General features: G+C 35.4%; 1 protein-coding gene across 1 annotated transcript in view; it reads right to left on the reverse strand.

The window, feature by feature from the left end:
• Positions 1-1,553: 1,553 nt before the first annotated feature.
• The window catches only part of MTNR1A (melatonin receptor 1A), a 54,384-nt gene continuing 30,924 nt past the window's right edge, over positions 1,554-25,013 (reverse strand). The window contains exon 2 of the mRNA XM_042808415.1: positions 1,554-5,081. Within this exon, the coding sequence (XP_042664349.1) occupies positions 4,213-5,081 (869 nt within the window). The 3' untranslated portion in view covers positions 1,554-4,212. The remainder of the gene's footprint in view (positions 5,082-25,013) is intronic.

A 25,013-nucleotide genomic window follows, 5' to 3' on the forward strand; every position in this document is an offset into this window, starting at 1 on the left:
TAAAGAATAACAGTCCATCTGTATTACTGCAGTTTGTAAACAAGATGTTCAAATAGAAGAATTTCTGAGATTCTATTTCAAATTTGGTGACCACATATACCTATGTACTTGTGTATTATATTTTAAGGAGCCTTTGTTATGCTTTTTTTTTTCAGTGCAGTTTAAGGGAAATAACAGTTCCCTTCAGTATGTCATAATAATCAGATTAATCAGATTTAACGTGATACCATTTTGAAAGTGTTCCAAAAGAAGAAAAAGGTGTAATATTAACTGTTTATAGAAGGATGCACTATACACTGTAATACAGATTGGTTACAACAGTATGTTTATTATGGATGATTCAAACACCTTCTAAAACGAATAATAAGAAAAAAAAATAGTAAAATCATTGCTATATATTATGCCTATTGAAATAACACATATTTGCTTCATATCTATGCACTCCCACTAGCCCAGTGGAAGAAGAAAATGTGCAAAGCACTACTAAGTGAGCTATTCCAACTGAAATTATATTATTGCATACAGTTACAGTTTCACTACAATAAATACCCTGTTAATTGATATTAATATATTCATTAATATTCCCTTTCTTGGTAAATATGAAATAATGCCAAACTTGCATGTTAATGTGATATTTGCAAAGATGACCACCAATAAAACTACCTACCTCTAAGGGTTCAAGAAGTATTGATATAAGATCATATTCAGATTGTCAACATAATCAAGACTGGGATATAAGAAAGAAATTCTTTTAGGATAAGGTCAGTGTCAATTTAGCTTTGTCTTTAGTGTGTTGCATACAGGGGGTTCACAACTCCCTTGCAGACGTCATTTGGTTTCACTGGGGCTCAGACCAGAAGTGGATGGGAAGTAGGAAAGGGATGGGTCCCTACAGGTGTGGTAGATGCTAAAACTCATGCTTTAGAATTAAATCTATCCATGGCTGATGACTGCTATAGGACTAGTACACTATCTAAAACTCCCAGATAGAACTCTGAATAATGCATTTGTGTTATGCTGGTCTTTCATACAGGGGAAAATTTAATGTCTTTGAATGCAAAAAACATGTCATGGCTCATCCATCTGCGCAGAAGCAACTAATATTGGGTAAGTTTCTAACTCCATCTCCTTAGTATGGATGGAAACCATTATTATTTTCATCAGTCATTTTTATGTTGACCATAAAGAATCTGATCTTGTGAGGTGCTGACTTATATTGTCATGCTCATTGTCAATGAGCAAGTGATGAGGCTGCTGATTGTCTTATATGAATCTGACTCCTTTGAAGCAATAGAATCTGATAGAAAGAAATAATTACTGCAGAGTTAAACATCATTATTCTTTACTTTCTGCAAACCTTATCTAAAATGTACTTCAGAATGGCAGTAAATGCAAAATTAGTTTGAAGAGGGCAGCAGATATTGCTCAGAATTTTCATCCATATTAATTTAAACTAAATTCTGAAGACTAATATTCTTTCCCCCCCAAAAAAGAACAAGAGATTAATTTCTTAAAATTATTGCTATATTTAGCAGTTCATAACATCACCAATATATGTATTTTTGTGATTTAGATTTAATATACATATTTCAAAATATCCGATCTGAAAAATGCTCTCCATTTTTATTACAGGTCTATTCAATAAAATATATACCTTTGGTATAATATGTTTTATTGCATATAGCAAACAATTTTCATTATCATCAAAAATATATGTTAGCACTTGTGAATTACAGGAGACTTTTAATTCCTCAGATAACTCACAATATTAGGTGCAGTGTCTTGAACTGGCTCATAAATATGTAGACAAGGTAAAAATGTACATTTTCTGTTGAAAATGGAAAGTGAAAGACCTTGGAGAATTCTAAATTTACTAATGATTAAGCTACTTAAATTATCTTCATACTACTTTATTAGGTATATCATAAGACATTATTTTCATTGAAAATATGCTTTAAGTAAGGCAAGTTTTGTAAGAATTTAAATAGTGTTTTTTCTTACATGAAAAACTTATTTTCTTATATGGTGGTCATGCCTCCCTTGCTATTCTAAAATCACTACACACAAAGCAATAAAATTACAGAGCTAAGCATCCTTCAAGGATGAAATCACAGTGAAGAAAGCTGTGATATACTTTATGCTGTTAATCATGTTGTATCATATTGCATCATATGATGACACCACAATCGAAGAGAACTGGTTATTTACACAGTCGTTCTGACTGGTAAATGTAAACAAAGATGCGTCAAGCCCCTTGGCAATGCATTGACTGGCTAGTTCATCTCCAGGGTTTTACAATGTTGTTCATTAGTTCTACTGTCAATTTGACATGAGGCACCTATTTTTAAGGTAAGAAAGTGGTCAATTGACAAAGTGTCAGTGGAGTTTTCAAGTTAATACGAATCTGTTCCCTTTTAGTTCATTATTAGGTCAAGGGTACACTAAACTATGATCCAAGAAAGATGAAGTGCTGTTAAATTTGTGTGCAGTTTAAGGAATTATATGACATAGAGTGACTGTTGGTTTCTGAGACATATAAGCTCAAGAAAACCTTCAGTACAGCAAATAATTTAAATGAACTGTTTAGGTAAAGTCTACATTTTTATATAGATTAACAGAAGTCTGATAGCTATTCTTAAACTTTTAGTCCAGTTGAAATGGTTGGAATTGGTTTGGAAAAGCTCAAGTGTACTTGAACATCAATGTAGGTATGAACACTTGAGCATTAAAATGTATGACAGCTGGAACATCTCTCCAGAACTAAATGCTCCTTCTTCTTAAGTTCAATTTGAAGGTGAATCCTATTGTTGTGAATTGCTTTTCTCCACCAGAGGACTTAATTATAAACAGAGATTCATTCTTGCAGGAGGCGGTCTGTCTAGCTATTCTTCCTCACTTCAGAGTATGCTTCCCCTCACTGAAGAGGTGCCTGCTTTCTGTGAAAGACCACGTAGCAGGTCCTGTCCTGAGAGTCACATGTTCCTCCCTGTACCAGGGTCATAAGCAGCATCTTCTCTTTTCTATTATTTAAAGGTGTCTATTAGTTCTAGGTTATTACACTATGAAAATCATTGCAGTAAACACCCAATTAATATTCTGAAAATCTCATCTGTGGCAGATTACAAAATAACCTATAGTCTCAGGCTTTTCTCAGGAGATCAAGTTGAGAAAGATGTTAAATGCTCAACCTGTAAATATTTCTCATTTCCCAGAGTTTCACGAAGTTAAGATTCCTCTAACCAGACAAAACTGTCATCCTCACCCACTGTTTCTCTTAAATGCATTAATCTTCTTCCCACAGAGGTTTAGAACTTCTGTATCATACACAAGTAAGAAATAATGGTCCTTCCTTGATTATGTTTCTTGGAGGTATTTCCCCAGAAAATCCTCTGGGGCACTCCCCAATTCCATGAATTACCATCTCTTTAGAAAGAATGGTGGTTTATATTTCTCTTCCCAACCCTCTTACACCTTTTTTCATGTCCAAATGGCTTGAGCTGATGAATCATGGCTCTTTCCTTACTGTTTATCCTCCTGCCGTTGTAGTTTTGAAGATTATGTCAGGTATATTTCTCCTCCTAAAACCTATTTTAGAATAGAAATTCAATTGAGAATGCCATTCCTAGGAGGGCTGGTGAGATTTGATCTCCAAAAAAGTAATAATCACGTCCATGTTAGGAACAAAGCAATATAGGTACAGGTACTTATCAAAAATACTAACGAATGTCCAATTACCTTAATTTGTCACTTCACATTCCCTAAATATTTTATAAAGATCTGATTTAATCTTTCAAAACATGTTCTCAGAGGTTTTAGAATCAGGACCATAACCTGGTCAGAAGAAGCAGGCAGAAAGTGGTAGGAGTAGTTTTGTGAATTCTTTTATTGAGCCAGGTAGCATGGATACTTCTGTTTCAATCTCTTTCCAGTTGTTTATTTCCATTTAAGGGAAAAAAAAAAAAAAAAAAAAAAAAAAAGTATCCATACATAATTTTGTAATTCAAGGATATCATTGTGTTATTATAGGAGATATTGTATAATAGGATCTGTAAGTCAAGGGTACAAAACTTGAGTTCCCAAATACCATCCAAGGAATTTGATCAAAGTGCTTTCAGTGTAGAAGAGATATTTCACTATGATATTTAACAGTAGGTCTAATAAAAGAGATACTTTATTGGATGCTGTTGAGTGACAATAATAAAATTCCCATTTTCAGACAGAGTCCACCTTCACTTGATTGTTGTTTGTAATCAGTGGAGAAGGTTTACTTTTTATCCTGTCTCCCGCATCATTAGAACTATCCTGGTAAAAAACTTTTGCTGTACAAAATGTGACAATAATTCTCTTGTATTCTCTTCTGAAGTTCTGGTTCAGGAGTCCATATATGATAGCATTAAGGCAGCTGTTGAAATATGCCATGTAATAACTAGATACAAACAACCACTCTGGAATCCGAGGGATTATAGTTTCTGGGTTGACAGCCACAGCAAGGCCTATAAAGTTCAAAGGAGCCCAGCAGACTGCAAACAGTACAAATACCACAAACATGGTTACAAAGTTTCTGAAGTCATGTGGTTTCAGCCTGGGGTTATTATCTGGTTTAACCCTTCGCCTTACCTGAATAACGAGGATCCATATTCTCAAGTAACAGAAAGTTACTATGGCCATGGGCAGCAGGAAATGGAAAAACACAACTGCTATTGTATATGCTGAGCTCACAGATTGTGCAAATGTACACGAGTAAATCCGGGGGTCATATTGTAGCGATCCCACAAAGAGGTTGGGCACAATAGCAACAAATGTTAGGATCCAGATAAGAACAACATAGCACAATGAATTCTTGTCGCTGTACAGCTTGTCATATTTGAGACTGTGGCAAATATAGCAGTACCGATTGATAGCGATGCCTGTGATATTGAAGATTGATCCAATGACACTTAGGCCCATCAGGAAGCCACTAATCTGGCAATGAAGGTATCCCAGATTCCATCCATTGTGAAATACAGATATGAGGACCAGTGGATACGGGTAGATTGCTACAACCAAGTCTGCAACTGCCAGGCTTACAACAAACACATTTCCTGTAAAATAAATATAAAATGGCAAATATTAGTTTTTCTTTTGCTCTTTTCTGTTGCTTCTACTCTCAACATGTTAATTAGCAGCCTTAGTGGAACATTTTAAATGTAATTAGTTTCTACTTTCTAGATCAAAATTCATTGTGAAATAAGACACTAATTTTTAATCTAAAAAGGAAGTAGCTTAACTTAAAGATGCACCTTTTAAAAGAAAACTGTCTTTAATTACCATGACCTGATATTTTTGTATTCTCATTTATTTGGACTCTTCCAATCACACAGACTCAGAATTCATATCAATTAAAATATTCACAACTTTAACCCTTGCTTTGATTTAAAATAGATAGCCTCTCTTGAAAAATCAGCAGAAAAAATATGATTACTAATAAATTTCAAAATTCACATTTACCTTCCATATTTAATTTAATTCCCTGTCTTTACATTACCCCCTAACTTTTCCAGTCCTGAAATGAAAAAATTTTTTTTTTCCCATTTGTATTTCAAGCTTCCATGGTTTTAACGTCACTGTTAAAGTGATTCTTTTTAAATTCTGGCTAGCAGTTAACTAGACTTAGCTAAGAGTCTAGTTGAACACAAACTTAGTTCTCTTTCCTAAACTGAGGCACAGGCTCCTCAGTAAAAGAAGTGGTGCTGGGCACTTCCCAGACACTACTGATGCTACTTTCTTCTCTGCCTCCAAGCTGGAAAATTAAGCAATGATGCATTCTCTTGGTTCATTTTTTAATTGAAACAAAGGGACATTATTTCAGACTGTGTTAGTTCTTAATAGAACCCCTCTGTGTTCTTCAAAGACAATGGAACCCATCATAACTACATGTTTTGAATTAATCTTTTGAGCACAGATTATTTTTTTTCTTAATTTTTTAATTGCTTAAATGATCACTCATCTGAATGCCTCCCAATCATTTCAGTTTCTAAGAAGGTCACAAGATACATTGATGTAGTTTTTCTTGATTTTTTTAAAAATAACTACTACATGTATTGGTCTAGTTATTCATGCCCCTATCTACAGAAAGATATAAATGTGTATATATACCTGCATGGTTGAGGGTATATAAATGCACATGTATGCATGTATACATAGGTATGTGTGTGTGTTTGAGACTATATTTTGGAATTCTGAGTTTTTTCACTGAAGATGAAATATGAGCTCTTATTGCAACCTGTAAGAAAATATACTGCTAGCTTTAGATAATGTAGCATTTATTTATTAATCCAAAATGGGTTTGGTGAACTGTTTTATGCATTTATTTTGAGCAGACAAAATACAAAGAGATAAAAATAGGTTAAAATGTAAAAGTATTTATGGATAAATACAGCCTTTTAACTGCTATAATTGTCAAACTTATTTTTTTAATATATTATCTTAAACATCTTAAAATGCGTATTCTCTCACTAAGCTTATTCTTTAGATGGACAGGTAGAAATACAAAATCATGAACACCTACAGAGAAAAACATAGAAACTATCTGCTCAGAATGCTACTTATTCTCTTTTATTTAAATTTTGATACATGCATGAAGTACCACATTTGATAATTATACTGATGGCAGTTGGAACAAATGGCCTCAGATAAAAGATTGCTACACTAGTTTTCATAGATTTTCTATCTGAATTTATAAATAGCTTTCTCTTGATGTCTGTAGTTGTTTCTTATTTTGCCTGGGAATTTACTGTCAGGCTGAAACATGCTTATCCTGAAGGTTTTAGCAGTATTCTAGATAATTTCAGCAGAAACAACTGCACTCCTTTAAGCAGAAGATGAGAAAAAAACATTGCTTTCAGAATTTACCCTTGACATAGTGGCAAGTGATACAAGAATGGATAAAGAGACTATATGAAACTCAGAGTTCTGCATTTATCTTATGAATCAAGAAGTAGAAAGTTGATAAAAATTTGCTGTTGGCAGGTTTTTTTCCCCACCCAGAATATTTCAGAGTTGATGAAATGGTACCATATAAACTCCAGATGGGACATAGAACCAGGACACTTAATTAAATGTAATACTTAAACGAATCCTATTTTTATTTGCTTATATATTTGCTGCTTATCTGGAGATTGCCCATCCCAAGCTTTTTGCTCTCCCATCCACCAAAACTTCTGCTGGTGCTCTCCATTAATATTTCTAATATTATCATTATTTACCTGCTTGAGCCAAAAGATTCCGTTACAAAAACAAAACCATAAAAGTGTCTGGGGGTTTTCCCTTTGCTGAAAGAAAACAGGTGGTATATTTTGTCTGAATAGTTTTAGCAACTCTGTGCTTTGGAAACAACTGAGTCTAGGAAGAGTAGGCACTCTGTCTCTGAATCAGCCAAATTTCAAGCTTCCATAAACTGGTGCACCATGTTTACCCCATCTTATCTTCTCAGTTGGCTGCTATAGAATGACAAACTGAAAGTCTTGGAAATACAAGCTGCTTCATATGGAAATTGGAGTTTAGCAAGATATCCTGGGAGCCTGTATTTTTATAAAATTCATGAGCTTTGAAACAAAGTCCCAGGCTGCCAGCTCACCATTAGCATGTCAGCTGGATGACCAAAGCATTGGGCTAGAAACTGCTTGGAAACCAGATACCTGCCTGCAGAGAGAACATTCCACCTGCCTTTCAGGAAGGGTTCTCTTCAAACTTGAGTTCAGATACATTTTCCTTGTGATCACAGAAACTTTGTCGTTAAGATAGAATAGATAATTCAAGTAAAAATTTATTTGGGATTAGTATGGTTGCTGTATATTTTGAAGTTCATTGTTTTGGCTCTAAAGTCAGATCTGAAATGATGTTGAGCTTTCATATGTTACATAATATGCAATTTATAAGTATGATCCTAGATTTAGGCACCTGCCATTAGTGGAAAATTATGATATTTTATGAAATTCCAATATATTTAATGACACCTTGTGAAATTAAACTTTTATGTTTGTTGAACATTTGTTATTGTAGAGGTGAGTACCATAACAAAAGTTACAGCAAAAAAATAATTCTTATCTTCAGAGTTGGGTTTAAACAGAATGCTATAAACAAAGCCTGAAGCTCCTTCATATTGAAGCCTTTAAAAAAGCCACAACATCAAAATTTTGAATACCTCTTCCTTGAACAAAACGTATTCACTCTTTAGAGAGTGAGATCATGTTGCTGTGAAAAAAATGTAATTTATGTAACTAAAGAATGCATTACTGTGCATTAACACCAGCTGACAGAACTGAGAAGGTAGAGGCTGAATTTCTTGACTTTGACATAAGTCAAATAAGGTTTAATAAATTTAAGCAGATGATGTGCTACAGGTCATAGAACGGTTTTAGTTGGAAGGGAGCTTAAAGGCCATCTAGTTCCAACCACTCTGCCACGGGCAAGAACACCTTCCCCTAGACGGGGTTGCTCCCAGCCCCGTCCAACCTGGCCTTGAACCCTTCCAGGGAGGGGGCAGCCACAGCTGCTCTGGGCAACCTGTGCCAGTGTCTCACAACCCTCACAGTAAAGAATTCCTTCATTATATCTAATCTAAATCTGCCCTCTTTCAGTTTAAAACCATTACTCCTCTTCCTATCACTATGTTCCCTGATAGAGTCCCTCCCCATCTTTCCTGTAGGCCCCCTTTAAGTACTGGAAGGCTGCTTAAAGGTCTCCCTGGAAGCTTCTCTTCTCTAGGCTGAACAACCCCAACTCTCTCAGCCTGTCCTCATAAGAGAGGTGCTCCAGCCCCCTGATCATCTTCATGGCCTCCTCTGAACTTGCTCAAGCAGGTCCATGTCCTTCTTATGTTGAGGGCCCCAGAGCTGGACATGGTACTCCAGGTGGAGTCTCACAAGAGTGGAGTAGAGGGATAGAATCATCTCCCTCAACCTGCTGGCCACACTTCTCCTGATGCAGCTCGGGATATGGTTGGCTTTCTGGGCTGCAAGCACACATTGTTGGCTCATAGTCAGTTTTCCATCCACCAATACCCCCAAGTCCTTCTCCGCAGGGCTGCTCTCAATCCACTCACCACCCAGCCTGTATTTGTGCTTGGGATTGCTCCAACTCATGTGCAGGACCTTGCATTTGGCCCTGTAGAACTTCATGAGTTTTCCACAGGCCCACCTCTCAAGCCTGTCAAGGTCCCTCTGGATGGTGTCACTTCCCTCCAGCATGTTAACCGCACCACACAGCTTGGTGTCATCAGCAAACTCACTGAGGATATTCTCAGTCCCACTGTCCATGTCACTGACAAAGATGTTAAACAGCACTGGCCCCAACATCTACCCCTGAGGAATGCAACTCATCACTGTTCTTCACTTGGACTTTGAGCTGTTGACTGCAACTCTAAATGAGACCATCCAGCCAGTGCCTTATCCACTGAGTGGTCCATCTATCAAATCCATGTCTCTCCAATTTAGAGGCAAGGAAGTCATATGGGACAGTGCTAAATACTTTGCAGAAGTCCAGGTAGATGATGTCAGTTGCTCTTCCTTTATCCACCAACACTGTAGCCCTGTCATAGAAGGCCACCAAATGTGTCAGGCACGATTCACCCTTAGTGAAACCATGTTGGCTGTTACCAATCACCTCCTTATTTTGCATGTGCCCTCACATAGTTTCGAGGAGGATCTGCTCCATGAGCTTGCTGGGCACAGAGGTGGACTGACTGGGCTGTAGTTCCCCAGGTCCTCTTTATTTCCGTTTTTAAAAATGGGAGTTATATTTCCCCTTCTCCAGTCACCAGGAACTTCACTGGACTACCACAGTTTCTCAAATATGAGGAACAGTGGCTTAGCCACTTCATCCGCCAGTTCCCTCAGGACCAATGGATGCCTCTCATCAAGTCCCATGGAATTGTGCACTTTCAGGTTCCTTAGATGGTTTTAAACCTGATCTTCTCCTGCAGTGCATGGTTTTTCACTTTCTCAGTCCCCACTTTTGCCTTCTGCATATTGGACGGTTTGCTGGAACCCTTGCCAGTGAAGACTGAAGCAAAAGGCCTCTTGAGTACCTCAGCTTTCTCCATATCCCGGGTAACCAGGTCTCCCGTTTCCTTCCAGAGAGGGCCTGTGTTTTTCCTAGTTTTCCTTTTATTAGCAACGTACCTAACAGAAGCTCTTCTTGTCGCCCTTGATGTCACTGGCCAGATTTAATTCTGTCAGGGCTTTGACCTTCCTAACCTGATCTCTGGCTGCTCAGACAAGCCTTTCTGCTCACCAAACACATAGCAACATCAGACCTACCCGCTGAATTAAAAACTGCATTAAAGCAACAGAAAACAAACTAGTGCTCTCATAGACAACTGGACTTTTTCAAGAGCAACATACAACATAAATTGCGTGTAAAAACTGTGACTCTGTCAGATTATAAAAAAAAAAAAATTATTATAGGATTTATGTCATGATATCAAAATGAATATAAGAGCATCAAATAAGAACTACATGATGTAATTGTATCTGCATAACATATACAAATTACTGTGTGGGTTGTTATTTCCTAGATTTACTGCTATGTCCTGAAGTTAATGGGAATCAGAAAGTTTCCAGAAATTTCTAGCAACTTAAATAAATGCAGAATATTAATGGAAAAAATAACAGTTACTTAGTCTAAGTGGTGCTGAATGCTTCCCACAGACTTAGACTGGAAGCCTGAGCACTTCGCCAGCAGATCAAAAAGGCTTAATTCTTTCTGCAGTTTTAGGAGGACTGAGGGAGATGTGGTCTACAGAGCTCTTTACTCAAGTGCCAAGACTGAAGTATTTTAGCCTGGGGGAAAAAAAAAATGTAAACAAAGGAAATGGCTTATCTGTGGAACAAAATAACAATGTTTTAAAGCATTAGGGGCTCCAGTTAGAATTTTTTGGTACTAAGAAAATCAGAATGAATCTTAGAGAAGATCTCCTTTTGCAGGCAAGATTAGTAAGGCTACTATTTATCCCCCTTTTTTTCCAAGATTTCTATACCTTTTAATATTGGTTGCTAGGTCACTATTACAGATCACCTATTTCAGATTATTTCCTATTTAAATAATTTATTGGCTTCTTATAACAAATGCTTTCCCAGCACCATCATGTTTTCATCACATCGCTACATTTTGAAGTATGTAACATTACATTTCCTGTTTATGCTTTAGTGCTTCAGGTTGCCCCAAATTTAGCTAGGAGGGATTTAAAGTCTTTATGCTAACTGGAAATACTTTTGCTTTTTAGGCAAGACTAAACAGTACATGGAACTATCATTGAAGTCACATACAAAGCTTTTGTTTCAGTGGCCATTGACTCAGACCTTAGATGTTTACTTGTTAAGTATATCTTTGAGGAAAGAGGATAGTGCAAACATTTGCAATGTTGGACTAGTTATAAGATCAAACTTAATTTCTAACTACCTGGTCCACGTCATTCTTATCTATGGTCTTTTTATTACCTGTCAGATATTGCCAGATATGCTAACAGTAATTTCTGATTATTTCATAACTAGCCTTAATTAACAGGATGCTTTGCTAAAAATTTAGAGCAAGTTTTCTCGAAGTTGTGATGTATCCAAATATCGTATTGCCGAGATTATGTCTGCAGTTGTTATATATTTAAAGGCACCAAAGTCTTTATTTACATTTTAAAGCACTGATTTCTGGTCACACTTACACTTTTACCAATTTTGCTCAAGGATAGTTTACAGATTTTTTTTTTGGCATTTTGAAATGTTTCTCATTAATCCAGTCCTTGCTCAGAATGTTAATCTGGGATTTTATACTGCTATCTGAAAACAAAACTAAGATTAGGTGCATGTCACTAAATGCCTGCAGCAGTGGAAAATTTAAATGTGTTACCTCGTAGTCTGACAGTCTGCTGTTCAGTTATAATTGACTCATTTACAACATTGATGGATAGCTGGCAAAACATCTGTCTTAGAAAACTAGTAACTCCCCTTCACAGCTGAATGGTAGGAGTGAATAAATCTCTGATTCTAGAATATAACACATCACATGAAATAAGGTAATGGGCTAGTTTAAGAAGAAAGCAAGCCTTAGAAGAGTAAGGATAATATTCAATACTATATGCTTTATTTTGCCACTAAGAGCTGAATTACTTAGAACTGCATTTCATTAGGCCTCTGCTTCTCTCATGGCTGTTTCCATGCACAAAATGGTGTCTCAATGATAAATATTAACACTAGGTTTGTTTCAAATTCTATGAACATTTTTGCCCTATATGTTTTTCCATTAGCACCAGGATTTCACTTGTAAAAAAATCACAAATAACTACAGAAGCAATGAGTGAAAGCTGTTTTTGTGAGTGCCTAATGCAAATAAATAAAATATCCTTGTTCGTGTATCTGGAGACAGAGCTTAGCTCTACAGGCCCACTGACCCTTCACCCTAGGACCTTAACCAGTCATAATGTTTCAAGAAAAAGTTCTGTCCATAATATTTCTAGGATAAATCTAATATTAGAAAGTTGCTGTACCTGGCATCACAGTTTGGGATTCCACAAATGTCACGTGCAATAAAAATTATTAAATGAAAATACCTGTAAGTGGGATCAATAACAACAGTTTCTTAGGAAAAATCCCAAAGCCAAGTAAGGTTACTTAGACAAGCAGGCATGCAGACAATCCCAGCTTCACTGAAGAAAAATTTGAAAGGTGTAAGAAACTAACAGCCCTTGTAGCTTAGGATCAAAATAGCACAAAACAGCTGAGCAAAAATGTAGGAATAAATATTACATAAAGGTCCGGTTACTCCTGGGAGCATCATTCACTTTGCAGATCATAATATCAACTCCCTTAGATCTGAAAATCCTATTTTTAGGCTAAAGGCACTATTTATAAACCTGGTCTGAATCAAGAAATCCATGTGCACATTAAATTTGACTAGCATGATGGGCCTGTGGGTTTTGCTTCTCGTTAGCAAATTAACCCTGATGCTGCAGGTGGTGATGGAGGGAAATTTAAATGGCTTAAACCCATAATGAACCTTTTAGCTTTAAGCACATGTAGAAAGACCTTTCTCTTTAATTTTAAGCTGAAAAAAGACCTTGTATTATTTAGCAATTTTCTTAAAACATTCAAATGTGTACCTCTGTCATGTAATACAAGGGATTTTCAGACCCTGTGTCATCTAGTTGGGACAGTAATGAAACCAGCTGTGTAATTACAGACATGACAATAGCCTACAGCTGTAATGATATCAAGCAGGTAGCTTGTTAGCACTAAGGAGAGAGTATTAAATATTTACTGTTTGAACTAATTTATAATCTTAGTAAGGTAGAGATTCTGAGTGTCATAGACAAGTTCAGATACTGCAATGACCTAAGTAACCTCAACTTTTAACCGCAGCTGATAGAAATTCAGGGTGCTGAATCTTACAAGTCTAGACAGCTGGAGAACTACATTACAGTATATTTGAGAGATACAGAAGAATAGATTTGTGAAAGACTATGTTATCAGAATAATCCATATTATTATACTTTATTCCGGTGTGCTGCAAGTTGAAAAAAATTTGACATAATCAGCACAGCATACATAAAAAAATCATACTGATGCACTCTGAAAATAAAATGTTATACAGTACTTGGATTATAGTAATTATCATACAGAAACTTCCAGTGAAGCTGCAGCAACAATTTAATTTGAAATGCTATGCCATCTTCTGGCCAAGAAAATTAGATGCATGAAAGAGTAATTGGCAGAAAATGGTAGTGAGGAATTACATAATACTCAGAATAAAGGAATGGAGGATTTTGGTGTCAGGTTCAAGTTGACTGTAGCAAAACAGTTTGTAGCTGTGATTAGGTAGTTTTGCAGATAAACCAAATGGCACAGAGTTTTCTGTGACTTTATCACCTACCGTCTTTTTCAGCAGTCCCATGGCACACATGTGAGACAGTTTCTGCTTTTCTTCTTACAGTCTAAAAATATTTGTCAGTGTTATTCTTTGTGGTTCAGTCATGACAGGAAATTGATGTGAGTTTTACTGTCAGGCAGAGAAAGGAATTAAATCCATATGCTGGATGAGTGCTACTGACTTGGGGATGTACTTTGCCTCTGGCAGTTTTGTAGGACACATCAGGGCTGTTTTGAAAATGTCTCGTGTATTGGACCTCTCACCTGATAAGAGTACTTAGTTTCTACAAAGCAGTACATTTAGTAGGTGCATGGGATATTGAATATCTCAGTACTGGCAAGATTGAGGTATTTCTGGGCATGGCAAGAAGGGTAGTGCTATCCACTGGATGAATTTATGTGACGTGAAACATAAAGCACCTGTGAAAAGCAGCAGTAAAGGCCTAGGCTACCATTGCACATTTAGGCACCTAATGTAGTAGACAGGACTTGACTGAAGATCTTTTGTAGACCTAAACTTAAAAATCTAGAGGTGGTCAGCATTTGGATCTTTTTAAAGAATTTTTAAGAAGTGCAGTTTTAAAACGGACTTTAAATAATACCAGTGAACCTGAAGATACACTCATCTTTCTGTTACATTATGCAGTGCCATGAAATATTTTGCTTTGAGACCCTACATAGTAGGTTCATGTCCAAGATACTTTGTTTTAGAAGCAGCAGCAAATTGAACAAGATTTCTGTTCTTTCATGGAAGCCTCTAAAATTCTATCAGTGTAGTATCTAGCTAATACATATTTACTTTGGTAACAAGACTGTATTAAACTGACACTGTCATACAGTGTTGTAATTTTATAATATAGAAATAATAGATGAAAGTGACTTTTGTTAAATAAGTAGTCCTTAAATTGAACAATTCTGTTTTTTAAACACTGCATTGACAAATCTCCAGTAGATGTTGATAAAATAAACAGTTTAATTGTTTGACAAAATTTTGAAGTGCCGTATGCATTTTTCCTGATACTGAGTATTGCTGTAGTTATGCTCCCCGTTCCATGTGTAAATATATGTTTTTTCAGTTCTATGGGTGTTTTTCACCAAAATGCAAAGTTATGACAACTAATCCATTCAGATGTAATTCTGTTTAAATCATTCTTACCTTAGGTTTTATTTTCCCACCCAGTCAAGAGTGAACTAAGACATAACAGAAATTATGACTAATAACAGTATTGGTGGTCATTAAGCCAACCCCACATTTAACCAGAGAGTCTAGAGTAGACAGTAAAGCTAATGAAATGAGTTCTTAAAACAGTCTTCCCAGTTCTTTCTCCTAAAATCAGCAACAGTAGGACATCTGCCAGGAAATTGGAAAATAGCACTATGGAAAATATCACTCATATATAAACACATGTGTATTTACTCTCCCTCTATCTATTCTCTATTTATCTATTCCTTTTCTTCCTTCTCTTATTTATTCCATCACTACGTCTTTTCTTACCGCCTTACAACCCAAAATCTTTTACATTTCTGACAGAAACCATTTTTCTCCCTTCTTTCCACTCCTTTCCTCTATTTGTTTGTCCCAAGTGCCTTAAAAAAAGGTGAGAAAACACAGATTATCATATTACACTCCCACTTTAGCAGTTTGATGATTTTCAGTGTGTATTCCATTGTGTCATTATCAGACTCAGCTGCCTACAGTTCTTCCTGACTCCCCTTCATTTCTTCATTTTCTATGTTGTGTTACAGCAAAAGTCCAGCAGTTGAATGGTCCCAGACCACAGAGGGGCAAGTGAAATTGTATCAAGTATCATGGGGAATTCACTACAATAAGTGCTGTTTTAATTGCATTAGTGGGTTTTGTTGATGAAAGTAACTGATGGTATCAAGGGCTCTTGTTCTTCTATACCATCAGAAATGCATTTAGAACTGGAAACTAAAAGAAGAACAAAGAAGTGGACCTTGCACAGCAGCAAGGCTAAGGATCTCAATACCTGCCTTCTTTAATGTTTGTCTATTCCTCTTTATGAAAAGGAATACAACAACTCTGAAGACCCCATGATGTGTAGTTCCTTTCCTCTGTAAAAAGTTTTATAAACCTTGAGAAATTTACTCCAGCTATTGGACCAGAATAGACTGTTCCAGTCCAACACTGGAACACCTACACTATCTGTGTATATCCACAGCCTTCCAGGAGACCCCCTTTCTTTGTATGTGAGTTTGTAATTTGGTGAGCACCCACACCAACTGCAGGGTTCTGCACCTGCCACACTGGGGTGAAAATGTGGTAAGAAATACAAATTAAACCTAAGCTGGTTACACTGCATGTCAAGCAAATTCAAAATATGACAAAGCAACAATTTAGGCTTCAGACAACCTTCTTAGACCATGTCCATGTGAGAAATCTATTCAGGACTGATGCAGCAAGCAATTAGTATATTTTTCCCCTTTGTATTATTTAAAATAACATGGATTTAGATATATGATACAGAATAAGTTTATAGGAAATTAAGGAAGTAGGTAGTTTCTTCATTATTGCCCTGGTTCATACAGGTAATTATCGTATTTCAGCACCTGCATAGTACAAATGACTCAGAAACAATGTTTGTTTGCTCATACTAGATGTGTATTTTAAAACAGCTTGATGATAAAACCTCAGGCAACAGATGAAATTTTGTGTTAGAGGAGGAGGAATGAAGACATTGCACTACCTTAAGTAAAATCTGTATTTTAATTTGTATCAAAAAGTTAGGGAAAATATATAATTTCTCTGCACTCAAATTTTTTATTTTTTTTCCCTTAAGTTCTAATTTCTAGTGCTCTAACAGAACTAAAATGGATCTAGAGAAAACAGTTTCTCAATTTTAATGCTATCCCCATTGTTAGTAGCAAGTCTATGGAGATCTTAAACTTTATATGCGAAGTAATGATGCACATGTACATCAGGTAGTTATTCTGTTACAGGATTCATAAAGGTGTTTAAAAAACATTAAAATTGTTTAAATAATTTAAAATATAATATTTAGAACAAGAATTATAATTCTACCTAAGCTTTTCATAGTACAAAATGTTTGGAATGTCCTCCATTTAGGCATTGTGACCTATGGATCAACTGATAATTACTGCTTATGACATTATGGGAATGACTATGGGAACAGGACTTTTGTTTTGGATATACTGTTATACTTGTAGCTAATGAAAATATCTCCACTTAAATATTCTGAATAATCTATTTTTGCCATCAGTCTGAATGATAAAACTTCCGCAGATGTTGGCTCTAGTTTGACCAGGCTCTAGAAGTTACAATGAGGATAGGAATTAATTTATTGTCTGTTGCTTTTTTTTTTTTTTTTTTTTTTTCACCTGCATGATGGGATTTTTCACACAGAACAGAATAAAATTTCCAAGCAATAAATGTTTGAGAGAAACTAGTAAGAGAAATAGTCAGTTCTGATTGCCCCTTGACATCATAGAAGATTTCCGGTATTTCCTCAATGTACCCTGATTAGCTTGCATAAGTCAGGTCAACCTCTTAAAGGATTTTCCTTCTCTTTAGTAAATACTGACATACAACTCCAAAATTTTTCAATACCTTCTTCATTAGTTAATTAAAAACCACATGACTGTTATATTTAATGTTTATTAGAAATTAAATGGGGGTTGGATTTGTGTCTTTTATCTTAACAGTATTAAATGAAATTCTTTACTAAGAGTTCACTTACACGATAGATGTAATTTCGCACACTGATGAATTTGCCAAACTATACCATATCATCCTTAGAAGCAGGCTTTCAACTAGAAGCAAGTGGCTAAAATAAAGATTTGGCTAACTCCACTGACTTTAAACAAGTTGAAGTAGTGTAAGTGAGCAAATAAGTGGCTCTGTGTTTTGAATATATCTAATAATTTTATTATATAATTATTATTCTTCTCCGTCTTGTTTTAGTTACTTGCCTGTTCTCTGGGTTTTCCTTTCACGAAAAGTGGTGTGGAATTTTCCAGAAAACATTTATTTTTCTATTGTTTAAGTCTAAACTATCTGTATCTATGAATGTAGTTGAACGACAATGAGGCTATGGCACTAGGTAATAGGAAACAAATATATAAATGCTGGTGACTTTCAGTACCTACATATGTGTTCAGAACTTATCACTCAGGGTTCTTACTTAACCTGTTGCACCAGAAAAATCTGTCCAATACAATGAAATAAATTGATGAATCCAATACTTACTGTCAAAATTATTGGATTTTGTATTATGGTAAATGCAATATGGTAGCATTTAAAAGTCGTGTTAGGATATCTCATCTGAAGTACCCATTGACTTTTGTCATGACTCAGAAATATGCTAACTGCTCACCTCGAGAATGCAAACATAATTTATAAAATCAAATACCTCCAGTGTAAAAAAATGTGAACTCTTTGTGTGAAAATAAAATAGATTTGGAAAACTATACCACCAATATAATCTTAGTCTCATATTATATATATAATATCTTGGCTATTGGAGCTCTTTTACTTTTCTAATATCTATTTTTAATCTTATACTCCTTTCTTTGTTTAAATGTTAGAGAGAATCTTACCAAAAAAAGCTTTTAAACAAGCTGAAAAGCTAAATATAGAGAGCTAAATACAGTATTCTTTTAAATATTCAGTAAAAACTTTGCTTGTTCTCCTTCTGAGTCTTACTGCTGAGTTCTTCATCTTTTTTTTGGTACAGATTTTTAGTGTGCCAACATACTTCATTATTTAACAAAATTTAACAAACCAGAAGTCACTTCTGCTTAGGAAACTAAAAATAAAGAAGGCGCCCAAAGAAAGGTGGGATAATTAACTCAATGAATACTAAAAAAATAATACCTTTGTTGTAAAGATGCCAGAAAGAAAGGTTCTGTATAACAAATATACAGTATACTTATATTGTGTTGCAAAACCTGACATGAAGCTTATTATGAACAGGATAGAGTGGTGAGTAAATGGTAAGGCATCCTTAGCTTCAAACAGCACTGAATGGTCCATTTGCTTTACTTTACTTCAGTCTATTAGGGAATAATCACCTATTTTTTTAAACATTATCCTTGTAAAATGTTCTACAGGTGACTGAATGCTAAAAACAGGGGGGGAAAGTGTCTTCCACATCTCTGCTAAAGCCTCCTAGATTTTCTTGTTTTAGTTTCACAAACATCTATGTTTAACTTTCTAAGCGAAAAAATTCCTTCAATAGTTTTGAAAGTGAAAGATGGCTTGAGCTCCTCAGAGAGACCCTTTAGCTATTTCCATGTATGAGCACAAAAATGTCTGCTTTAGCAGAATGATACGTTTTGTAAAGTAACAGCAGAAGGGCTTCCCCAGAATACCTGAAAATTCTTCATTCTTTCAAAGAAATATGTAAACCCAGACTAACAACCTTCATTTGTGTGAAGTGAAACTGGTTAGTCCATGATGCAGAAATAACTATTTTGGTAACACAAAAAACCTCCTCCAGACTCTTTTATTGTGTGTTTCAGTTGCAAACACTGATGGGTAATAGTAGTACCTTCTGTCATTATATTAATTTCCTGATAGACTTGAATTCATATCTTAGGAAAGTCCAAAGGCTTTTTTTATATATATATATAGATTCCAATATCTGGAATACAACAGTGTCAGTTATTTACAATATTTTAATGTATATTTTATTAACAAGATCAAGCTTCCTGTAAATTTGGTGTGGCTGGATGTTGAGCTGGTCAGAGCTTTAAAAGAGATCAATTAACCTTCTTGTTACAGTGAGCCCAATAAAGAAAACCATTTAAGACAGAGACTAAAAATAAACTAGTTTCTTCCTGCATTTTTTGTACATTCAAAGCAGATCCTTTTTTCCAGGACTGATTTCAGTCAGTTCATGGACTTTGATGGTCTCCTGTGGTCCTCTTCTCCCCCTTTCTTATGCCTGATCTGTTTCCTGTGATCAGTCATCTCAGTCCCTGCTGTAGCTTCAGGCTCTCTTCTTCTTGATGCCTTCCTACGCCTGGTCTTCCTCTTGGCAAGTGCTCACTTTTACTGACCCTGCTCAGCTGCTTCTGAGGGAGACAGTCATCTCCCCTTTCTTCTGGGTGATCAACCTCCCCCAGATATGCCTTTACTAACAGAATGTAGCAGGCAGAGTGAAAAAAAAAAAAAAAAAGAGACATGTACCCTTAGTCAGACTTAAGGGCGAGAAGAACAGTAGTTAAACTTTTCATCTTCAAGACAGTTCCTGAAAATGTCTCTTTTAATTCTTCATGAAATTAAAAACCTATGCCAAACTACCAAGTTAAACAGATGAACAAACACATCCAACATGTTTCTTCCAGCATAAGAAGAAACTTAGCTATGAGATTTTCAATAGATGTATAAAAGTCAGTAGATGTACAAAGCAGGAGCAGATTTGGCAGTGCTGACACAGTATCTACCTCAGCTTGGTCACCAAGCCTTTCCTCTGATGGTTAATTGTCTGCACACCAGGCCAACTCGGAGGCAATATCACTGACAAGCAAGCATTGCTCAGAATAAGAACAGACTGCTGAAGAAGTCCCTAAAGTGGGAAGAACAGGCAGTAAAATAGATGGTAAAAGTGACACCATGGCAAAACTCTTTCAATATGACTGGATACTGAGACAAATGAAAGAAACACTGGAAGAGAACGGAGAGTTCTAGTGTAGGGAGAAAAGATTTTGCCACAGAGAAATATGTTCTGGAGTAAAGAGATTAAACTTAAAATGCAGGTGTTAAAAGGAAAAATAATATGGCATTGCTCCTTAGTTACTGTTCTCTTTTAGTAAATCCTATCCTATAGGACATGGTACACTTTTGGTCCAAGACCTATTTGGAAAAGAAACAAGAAAGTTTTTGGGATGCTATTCATTCAGTATCTTCAGGCAGGCATAACTGAGGACCAACTCTTGTTAATCAAGCAGCTAATGTGAAGACAGGAATCAGATGTTATTTTCTTATTATTTCCCTCTACCAAAGGGAGAATTTGTGTTCCATGGCCAAAGGACACACCAGAGTCCAACATTTTGTGACAGTTTGAAGTGGTTGGCTTGGTTTGTTTAATTTGTTCTAGTGCATAAATTTTCATGGAACTAATGCTGTAGCTCTGTGTACCATACCAAGCTCCTAGCTTTCTTTGTATTAGACAAAAAGAAGAAAAAAAAAAAAGATATAAAAACGTAAGCACATTCACATAAATCCGACAAATTACTCTAAATATATTTTTCTTTGATACAAGTCAGAGAATCTATCCTTTACAACATCTCTAGAAGAAAATGTAGCTGGTCAGTTACTTACAATGTCAAGTGGGATCAGCACTAAATGGCAGACACAGGATTGGATTTTGTTCCTGCCTTATTGTGCAATTTTGTAATTCCTTTTTGTCCTATGAAACTATGCTCTTGCCTAGCATTTGTATCCCTCTTTTTCTCAACTTTTTCTCATATTCCTCTTTTCCAATATCTATGTATTATATATTTATAATCACTCTGTGGACAAAATCTGTATTCTCAGTGTGACATATGCTTTTATCTAACAGTATACAGTTAAGAAAAATCTCTTTTTTGATTTATTACTATATTTCCATTGCTGTCTTCATACAAACAACTAACATTTAGCATATAGAAATTAAGACTTTTTTTGACAACGAGGCTCTCTTCCCTGTTCTACCTATATCTGAGTGAGCAAAAATAGGCTAAAATGCCTATTTAGGATTCTAACCATTCAAGAATGATAAAATTGTTATCCTTAAAAGACATAGAAATTATATTTCTGCAGTTTATGGTAACAATCAGGATTGTAATACTAATTAATTGCATGAACATTTGTTCAACATCTGGTTTGCTGTTGAGAATTGCTAGAATCCAAGCGTTCAAGGCTCCCTTTTCACAGTTAACCTGGCTGCTCTTGATCTTCTGTAGAGAGACTTTCTAAAATGCAGTACCTTGTGCCAGGAGGGAAGTGGAGCAGGTCTTTACCAATTATCCTATCAAAAATGCATCTAGGAGCTAAAGGTCAGCATGGTAGTTTAATGTGTTTAACATGCTGGCATTGTTTTCTGTGAATATGTACATATGTTTTTTAAGATTTTTATCTATATGCATTTCTTGTATCAGTGTGCTTTCTAATGAGTTTACAAACAATAATCAATACGTCTGAACAGCTGTATTCATATGTAGATATGTAATGATGACTATTGAACAAATATGGGCCATATAAGGCTGGAAATGATCTTAGCTATATTGTGGAAAAGAAGCACGGACTGCCATGCATTTGTGGTTCCATAAATAAAGAAGATTATTTGAAATCACTGCTGCCTCTAGTTCATAAATGTAAATTTTGTTATAGTTAGTGCAAGATTTAAGAGTTAAAATTCATGCTATCCATGAGTTCAAATTGCAAATCAACCTCACAACAACTTCAGTTAGTTGTACAAATAAAAAGTGTAAGGTTTATAGTATTAAATGAGTACATTAGTATTTTTTAATGTGATAAGCCTATTGTTCATACATAAAATGATTCACTGAGAGCACCAGTTACTATATACTGACCTTTTAGTGTTCCACAGCACCTTGCTGTTATTGATCATAAAAATGAAGAGTGAATCCCAATCCCCAAAAAAACAATGACAGAAGTCTAGTGAAATTCTCAAACCATCACAAACACATTTGGTATTTTATGTTTCTCACACTCATTATTATTGCATACAGACAAGCCCTTCAGGAAGACATCTGCAAATTTCCTTTAGCAGTAAGTGCTACATTTTATTATTTTAGTAACTCCATCCCAAGAAAAAATAACTAGAGTGTAGTGATTTCAAAGCAATGTTTTTCTACAAGAAAATTCTGAGAAGCAATAGAATTAAAATATTAGCTGTTGGCTATTTAAAATGTTACTATAGTTAACTGCTCCAGAATTTTTTAAATCAAGTTCAGAAAAACTATCATAATTATAAAAAACTTTAATGGGACTTGAACAGCTCTATTTTTCAAATTTCAAGATAGTATCTTTATAAGTTTCAACACACTAATTCATTATGATGCAGTCTCTAAAATTAACAAATCAGGCATAACCTGTTTCCTTGTAAAGTTAACTATTCTGCAAATGGAATTCATTTATTTGTACTCTGGTGTGTTTAAGAGTGAATAAAAGCACCCCAACAGATTCACTCATTCAAAGTTCTGAACAAACCTTTGAAGCAAATTCAAGGGTGAAAAAACAGATACCTCAACTCTTTGGTTTTCCTGGCAAAGGTTAAAGAAAATAAAATAGTGCTTTTTTACAGAAAGCAGAAACAATTCCCTTTCTAAGCTGAACTTTGTATGTAGAAAAAAATTGAAACTCTATGTGGGAAAAAACTCACACAAAATACAAGAGAAATGGGTGATGGAGACCTGTCCCTCATTCTGGAAGATATGTTTCAGAAAAAATGTTGATTAAGTTCTTATTTTAAGTGTCTTTTAGACATTATTTACTGTTTGCTGAAGGACGGTGCTTTGCCTTGTGATACTGTAAGGTCAGTGTTTGCTGTAGAACTTCACCTACTTTTTACAGTTCATTTTCTGAGCAAAGGGATTATTTTTTACAATCTCATGATTACTAGGCTGGAGCAAGAGGTTAATTTTAAAAAGATAACATTTAGTATAGCCAACTTTGTGTCTTGTAGATTTTACTAAAAGGTCAGGAAAACAAAACTTCTATTTTCAAAAGAATGGTGGCATTCATAAGAACAGAGCTGTAACACATTACTGGCTTCCAGTAATCTTAAGAGAGATCCAGCATGGTCATGTCCAGACTGACCTGAGCCAGCAGAAGATATACCACTTCTACAGACAGTAAATTAATGGATTGTTTCCAAAATTATGCTGTTTTTTGTTTGTTGTTTTTTTTGGTTTTTTTTTTTTTTTTTTTTCATTCTTCTGTTTCCTTCTCTGTTCCTTCATTTCTTCTCTTCTTCTTCCCAGAGTTTGAGGCACAAGTACTGGAAAATATGTTAGCTCTAAAAGATGAGCTCTGCTTCCAGAGCACAGATGCTCCAAAACCAAAACAAATGAGGTGTATGGAGATACCTTAATCACAATAGGACCAACTCTTTTGCTTCCTTCCTTTCTCTTACTAATAAATTGCTGGTGGATAGTAAATGGGGAAGGACAGCCTTTGGAAAAAAATGTTTCATATTCCCTAGTCTAGTAGATGTGAACATATATCAGAGTGTCCATCACTAAGTAATGGACAGCTTTTTTTCCTGAAGTTTTTATGCCATGCAGTTAAGAAAAAATAGTTGCCTTTGCCGATGGTGTGTGTGTCAAGTTAAAGTGAATTTGATTGTATTTCTTATATAGCTGCTGGAAGTGTTCAGAAGGTATAACATAAATAACCTGTATCGGTGATCTTGACATTATAAACAGATGGCAATGTCTTGTGGAAGTTGTACTAGAATTACTACAGAAATTATTATAATTGCTAAATACATGAAAGAGTAAAAAAATCCATATGTTCTCTAGCAAAAGTTTACCATTAAACCTACTTCAAATTGTTCAGGAAAGTTTTTATTCTAACTGGCAAATACTTTGTATGTCATTTAATGTTGGTGCAGTCACTGAAGTTAATAAATCTGACAAGCCTGACGTCTTGTAAAATTAACTGTTCTGTGAACAGAATTGACTCACTTATTCTCAGTTGTGTTTAAGAATGAGCACAAGTAACACAGTAGATTCAGTAGCATGAGTGAATTTTCCAGTTACAGCCCTGCATTCCTATGGCACAGACCAGACATAAAAGAAAATAAGAAGTGAAAGAGCGAGTGTTTGTGCTAATATGCATTCATGTTACCATCTCTAAAAAGGGCTTCATATTAGAGAGGAATTGTAACTGCAATGATCATTGCAGGAAAAGTACTGCAATCAGATATGTGTTCACCTTCCCGTACATCCAAGACTAACAGAGGTGACTCCATTACATGCCATTTCTGTGTATTTTCTTATTATTGTATTGGAGGAAAACTCAGATCCAATTGGGTTTGCTTGAGTTAATCAATATAATCACAGTAACTCTGAGGAAACCATGTATGTTTACAGGCACTGAGAATAAAGCTATTTTGTGGTTTCTCA

This window comes from Tyto alba, unplaced genomic scaffold (genome assembly GCF_018691265.1).
Source record: "Tyto alba isolate M040663 unplaced genomic scaffold, T.alba_DEE_v4.0 Super-Scaffold_6, whole genome shotgun sequence".
Taxonomy (NCBI): Eukaryota; Metazoa; Chordata; class Aves; order Strigiformes; family Tytonidae; genus Tyto; species Tyto alba.